The sequence below is a fragment of the Mangifera indica genome, unplaced genomic scaffold, assembly GCF_011075055.1.
Source record: "Mangifera indica cultivar Alphonso unplaced genomic scaffold, CATAS_Mindica_2.1 Un_0001, whole genome shotgun sequence".
NCBI classification, from domain to species: domain Eukaryota; kingdom Viridiplantae; phylum Streptophyta; class Magnoliopsida; order Sapindales; family Anacardiaceae; genus Mangifera; species Mangifera indica.
The window spans coordinates 1,072,750-1,079,921 of record NW_025401093.1 but is presented as its reverse complement, the minus strand read 5'-3'; the positions used below and the strand labels follow the sequence as shown (position 1 = coordinate 1,079,921).

Here is a 7,172-nt window from a genome sequence, read left to right as displayed (position 1 = left end):
CTACTTTTCAGCATATCGATAGTTATTTAGTTGTATTACGACATACATTTCCATCCGCTAAATGGACTTGTGTCGAAACTTCTTTTGATGGGTGGTTACCGCATATAATAAAAGAACGAGAAGATTATGGGTTAGATAATTATCGATGGCCACGATTATTATTAGATCCGATTGAAGGGATAAATGATCCAGACTTACATAGAGGTTATATCTCATGGGCTAACATTGATCGGGTTTGTATTATGAATCTTGATATTTATATATTATTTTGGTAAAATATATTAGATAAATTTTGACTGATGGTAATGAATTTATTTTATTACAGGTTTATATTCCGATAAATTATGAATCTCAACATTGGGCATGCGGTGAATTAGACCTAAATGCTTAGACTTTGACGGTGTATGATTCATCGAAAGCATTTTTTGACTCTACAGAGAAGTTCTTGGAGGCTATAAAACGTTATTCTTATCTTCCGTCTATTATTAATGCGACCAACTATTGGGAGTTATGGGGTCTTGAGCCAAAGTTAGAACCATTGACCATCACGAGATGCATAGATGTGCCACAACAAGGCACTGCCTCCGGTGACTGCAGGATATTCTCATTATATATTTTAGAGTATCTTGCAACTGGCAAGAGATTAACTTTTAGGGCATCGAATGCTTCTGTCATGCGTTGTATGGTTGCATCCAAAATATGGAAGCATGGCGGGAATACAATTCTTTGATTTTTTGTATTGTATAAAACATATGAATATGATTAATATGTTTTAGTCATATGCATATTTTGATTGATATTTTGATTGATATGTTGATGTGGTTGGAGTTTGGGTTGATGGATATATATATATATATATATTGGAGTGCAGTTTCTTTTGGATTTGCTATATATAGGTTGGCAATTGTTGAAAATACAGAGGAGATGTTGCCGAATTTTTTACGTAAAAAAATGCCTAAATGATTCTGTTAATTTGATAAATTTGTATTCATATTATAATAAAAATTAAATAATACTTAATCACATATAATCAATCAAACACATAGTGATATATCATTCGTATATTCAAAAATAAATATGCATAATAATAATATTACTCATTTTATAATATCAAAACATAAATATAGAATAAATATAAATCTTGTGACTTTAGACGGGGGCATCAATCCACCCACCTTTCACATTTTAAAAATGGCAGCCCACCTTCCACATTCTAAACACAACAACTATCTGCTATTCTTCATCTTCCAATATTCTATTGAATATTTAAAATTTTAAACTCAACTCCATACGCAAAAACATAATAATGTATGCGGCAATTTATTAGAAACAACACAAAAGAAAAATAGATTTAGAAATTGATTAAAGTAAATATATCCCTAAAGTAAATCATCACTTCAGCAAATTAAATCCACCATTGATAATTGACATAACCCCTCATGAAGTTTCACTTGCGAAAAGGAAAAAACTGTCATGAATCAGAGACCAAATTGTCATGAAGATGTTGTAGCCTCAGTTAAGGGATTTTTACAAACTAAACGTGTGTGCCCTTTTTGATGACATCTACTACATTCAACTTGACGGATTTTTTCTCCTTTTGATGGTCTTCTATTATATTATGATGGACTACCAGAACGTCGCTGTTGCATTTGTGGTGGATTAACGATACGAATATCTTCAGGTTATACCCATTCGAAAGAATCACCCAAAGGTTCAACAGCCTCTTGGTAAACAGCTTTCCAATATTCAGTTGAGTAATATTTATTTACCCAAGGATAACAATTTGAGAGGTTTTGAAATCTGACAATTGCCGCAACATGCGTGCATACTATCTGTGATAGTTGAAATTTTTTACAACTGCATTCTTTTGATGTAAGATTGACTATAACGACGGATCTACCGGAACTATACACTTCATGTCTATCAATGGTTATTGGTTTGACAATCATATTAGCTGATTTGCGAATATGATTGGCTAACTTTTCTTCAGCCCACGAAGTCAGAGGATGAGTACAAGTTCTGAAAGATATTATAACATAAAAAAAATTAGAAAAAACAGATATTTATGGTTTTTAGCTATCATATTGCGAAGAGTAACAAATTTAGGAGGTTTGTACCTGCCATATTGCGACGAGTATAAAACCATTTTTGTAAAGTCGAACGTAAGAATTCAAGGAGCATAACCACTGGCAATTTACGTGCATGTCGTGCTAAAGCATTAAACGATTCAGCAATATTTGTGGTCATAATGTTATATCGGATGCCAGGAAAGTGAGCACGAGCCTACCGTGCGTAGTCGATCCCTTCCAAATAAGCAGCTGCAGTGGGGTTTTCAACTTTAATCATATGCAAAGCCTCTTCAAAATCCTCTGTTCGATAAGCCTTCACCGCTCTCCAAAATAATCCCTCCATATGTTTTGTTTGCTTGTACCGAGCACGCATATTTCCTTTTATATGATAGTTACACTAGCCATGATGTGCATTCGGAAACACCTCTCTCACAAAACGAGTGATGGCTTGGTGTCTGTCTGAGATGATTGCTAGATTAGTGAGATCACAGATACATCTGTGTAACGCTCGGAGAAACAAGGTCCAAGTCATCATTTCCTCCCTTCCGCCAACTCCAAATACAATTGGATAAATTTGATTGTTTCCGTCCTTCCCTACAGCAATAAAAAGTGTACCCCAATATCGACCTTTCAGAAATGCTCCATCAATACAAATAACAGGCCGACAATACTCACAGAATGCTCTAATAGAGCATCCTAAAGATATGAAAACAAATTGAAATCGATTATCTGAGTCAGTTTCAATTTGTGTAATAGTACCAGAGTTTCGTTGTTGAAGGTTATAACAAAACAGTGGTAATAATCTAAAAGACTCTTCTGGTGAACCTCTAATTTCGTTCAACGCCCAATTCTTTGCACGCCAAGCTTGTGCATAAGATATATCAATTTGAAACCTATCTGCCATATCTGTTATAATTTCTTTCGGCCAATACACATGATCCCCAACAGTAAATAAGGTCTGTAAGATTTTTCCAAGTGCCCTTTTACCTGCTTGTCTGTGGTAAGGCCTTATGATATCGCGAGGACAAGTATGTGTTCCTAATTTATGTAAGACAAATATATCGCTATTACTTAACTTGCTCCCTCCCATTTTCCATTTGCATTGTTGATGTAAACATTTTATATCCCATCTCTTCTTATTTGAGCTCGAGACCTTGAATTGATAACCATTGTCTATTGCATCTCTATATAATGTATCTTTTAAAACTTGTTTAGATGCAAACTGGTCTGTCACTTTGAATTTGCCGCCTGATGGTGGAACAGTATGAACTGCAATTCCTTCATTTTCAACATCTCTGTAGGGTTCTGGACCACCAAAAAATGGATTGCAACCAACTAAACTTTCAGGTGCTGTCGCTGACATACCAACCCCTACATCATCAACAACATTATCACACATTTTCGCACCATTATAATCTCTATCACCCTCATTATCAAAACCGCAATATTCATTTTCTTCTGGAAGGTCAATATCATTTCTTGGTAAATCATCTGTTTGATAACAGCCTTCAGGTGTACCCCATATTGGTTCTGGGCCTCTTTCACCATATGCCAAGTCTTGAGAAAAAGGATTCCAACCAATATCGTTCTCAATACCATCTGTATTTATCCGGCTACTTTCTGGAACACTTTCTAGAACACTTTCTGGAACACTTTCTGGTACACTTTCTGGTTATGTATATGTGTTATCCATGGAATGAACTTCGATTGATGGATTCTGTTGGATGCCTTGATGAATCTCTTGATGAATCTCTCGATGGATCTCTCGATCCAGTTGTGAATATTGCTGGTAAATATCTCGAAATTCATTTTGCTGTAAAACAACTTCAAGAAAAAAGGGAGACTTTTTGCGAGACTTACATAACTGCATCATCATTCGGATATCATAATCATCTTTCAATAAATAAGGTGAATCGCTAAACTTGGTTGGATTTGGCATATAAATTTTAATTTCATTGAAACTTTGATCGATACCTAAACGACAACATACTCCTTCCTTAAATCCTTCGTAATTGATTCTTTTATCAGCTGAAAATAATTTCTGAAATCCACCGATATATTTGAGGTTATTACCTTCATCGTTGCACCATTCTCCTCCGAATCCTAGCATAAACATCACTCCTACCATTCTTTCTTATGGATGGATTCAAAATCAAAAAGGTGAGATTGAAGTTATAACAAGTAAAGAAAGAAAGAGATCTTTGTGAAATAACAATAATTTGTTTAAGGAAAAAGTAGATAATCGTAGTTTTATTAATATTGCAGTACATACTTTCATCTGCCACAAATCTGCCCTAACTAAATATTAATGAAGAATTGAATTCTCTTCTTATAAAAAATAATTAATTATTAACTTCTTAATAAAGGTTTAAAATTAAAGATGATAAGTTGTGCATGCATGCACAAGTCTGAACATTAGGGTTTTCACGCACCCGTTAGATTATAATGCAATGCACCCATCCACGCACTGCCGCACACTTCCACGCACCCGTTCAGTAATTCCTGCACCTTCAACGTGCCCGCAATGCTTGCCGCACCCTTTCTACAATTTCCCGCACCCTTTTGGTAATTGTCGCACCCTTTCAGAAACTGACGCACCCTTTTAGCAATTTCGCACCCTTTTGACAATTTCCGCACCCTTTTAAAAACTATCGCACCATTTCAGTATTTCCAACACCATTTCAGTATCTCTCGCGCCCTTTCAGAAACTACCACACCCTTTCAGAAATTACCATACTTTTTCGTCAATTACCGCATCCTTTCAGAAACGACCGCAGCCTTTCTGGGATTACCATACCCTTTCAGTAATTCCCGCACCCTTTCAGAAACTACCGCACTCTTTCAGAAACTGACGCACCCTTTTAGCAATTCCCGCACCCTTTTAAAAACTGCCGCACCATTTTAGTATTTCACGCACCCTTTCAGAAACTGTCGCACCCTTTCAGTAATTCCCGCACCCTTTTGACAATTCCCGCACCCTTTAGAAACTGCCGCACCCTTTCAGAAATTGTCATACTTTTTTGTCAATTGCCACACCATTTCAGAAACTACCGCACCCTTTCAGAAATTGACATACCCTTTCAGTAATTGTCGCACCCTTTTGACAATTCCCGCACCCTTTCAGAAACTGCCGCACCCTTTTAGAAATTGACATACCCTTTCAATAATTCCCGCACCCTTTTGACAATTCCCGCACCCTTTCAGAAATTACCATACTTTTTTGTCAATTGTCGCACCATTTCAGAAACTACCGCACCCTTTCAGAAATTGACATACCCTTTTAGTAATTCTCGCACCCTTTCCCGCACCCTTTCGGTAATTCTCGCACCCTTTCAGAAACTGCCGCACCCTTTCAGAAATTGTCGTACCCTTTCAGCCATTTCCGCACCCTTTCGGCACTTGCCGCTGCACCTTTTTCGTAATTTTCACACCTTCCACGCACCCTTCACAGTTTGCCGCACCCTTTCACAAATTCCCGCACCCTTTTCCAAATTATCCGCCATTTCCGCAACCTTTCTCAAATTTCCGCTAAGTTTCCGCACCCCTTTCCAAATTAATGACCATTTCCGCACCCTTTCTCAATTTTCCGTAAGGTTTCAAAGCACCCCTTTCCAAATTCCTCCATCTCTTCAGTGCAACCTGTTTGAAAATAAAACGCACAGTTAAAGTATCGTTTTAAATATATCTATTATCTTTTATATATAAAAATCAATTATTTTATAAAAATAAAATTTAATCTATTTTTCATTACAGGTAATTTAAAGAAAAATATATTATTTTTTATATATCCATTATTTTTTATATATAAGAATAAATTAATTTATAAATATTAATCTCTTTTTTAATTTATAAATTTTATTTATTTTAGGTAATTTAATATTAACGATTTTATTGAAAAGTAATGAATTAATCGGCGAAAGGTAAGCGTTGTGTTTAAAAAATTAGAAGAAGGGTATTTTTGAAATGAAACAGATAGTTTGTTTAAAAAGATAAAACGGAGTAACTGTTGCCGAAAAATGTTTAGGCAGGGATGTGGATGCTTATTTTAATTAATATCCCCCATAAGATTTCTCAAAATAATAATAAAGGAGCAATCCCTTCTAACGGTTTTGAAGGGTACAGCTTTAGTTTGATTACTCATCCAACATCCCTGAGACAAACATATTCCATATAGTTTTCATACTCTCGGGCTTTAACTTATTCGAAAAACTGAACTACAGCATTACTCTTCCTCTGCTTACACTCGTTGTGGGTCTTTTCTCTCGCCGCCGCTAAGCCCTTCTAAGCCTCTTTTACGTTGATATCGAGTTACCGGTAATTGGTCAGATTAGCTCATTGAGAAGCTCTCTTTCCTATAATTTTTTACTGTAATTTTCTGTGATTATACTCGTTAGTTATATATATGTAGGTTAGTTATATATTTAATGAATATATGTTGTGAGTCGTCTCTTTTATAGAGAAACTGCTGTTAATCTTTAAATTTAATGTGCCCATTAGGAGGTGTTTGATGAAATGCCTCAGTGAGGTTTTAAAGTAAAAAGCTGGCCATTTTATCTATGTAATGTTGTGGTTTTATTCACATATGAAATGAAAAATTTATATGCAGAAATGAAGAGTCTGATATGGGCTACTGCAGAAGACATGGCAAGAAATCGTGGACGTGTTCTTTCCTTGTATAGGCAGATTCTGCGAAGCCTCAACTCTCCCAAACTGGAAATTGGTTTGGCAGCAAGGCTTGCAAAGAAGGCTGAGGCTCGTGCCATCTTTATGTCGGGATCTGAAGAGCGATCTATTCACAACATTGAAGATCTCATTGACACAGCTGAGCATGCGCTTTCTCTCTTGAAGGAGGGTAAAATCCCCAAACGCATGTAATGAATAAGTTTATAATTCATTTATTTGCAATAGATTTAAATGGTTGCTTTATATTGTATTCATAACATAAGAATTGTCGTGTATGAAATGCTATGTTACCTTATCAATCCAAATCTTTGTTAGCCCCATATCATTAGTGTTCAAGAGCCTCCTTTTTGTGGCTATTGTTTGGTGTGAGACATTTTGTGTATCATTCGAAAATTTTATAATGGAAATGCTACATTTTAC

General features: G+C 35.7%; 1 protein-coding gene across 2 annotated transcripts; it reads left to right on the top strand.

Moving 5' to 3' along the window:
* Positions 1 to 6,171: 6,171 nt before the first annotated feature.
* Positions 6,172 to 7,172, top strand: LOC123205074. Of its 2 annotated transcripts, none has more exons than XM_044621889.1 (2): positions 6,172 to 6,339; positions 6,675 to 7,172. In XM_044621889.1, exon 2 carries the CDS (start codon positions 6,678 to 6,680, stop codon positions 6,942 to 6,944), a length of 267 nt encoding a protein of 88 aa, XP_044477824.1. In that variant the 5' UTR covers positions 6,172 to 6,339; positions 6,675 to 6,677; the 3' UTR covers positions 6,945 to 7,172. The 2 variants fall into 2 exon arrangements, with proteins under 2 accessions (XP_044477824.1, XP_044477825.1); XM_044621890.1 differs by having other exon boundaries at positions 6,172 to 6,383; positions 6,676 to 7,172.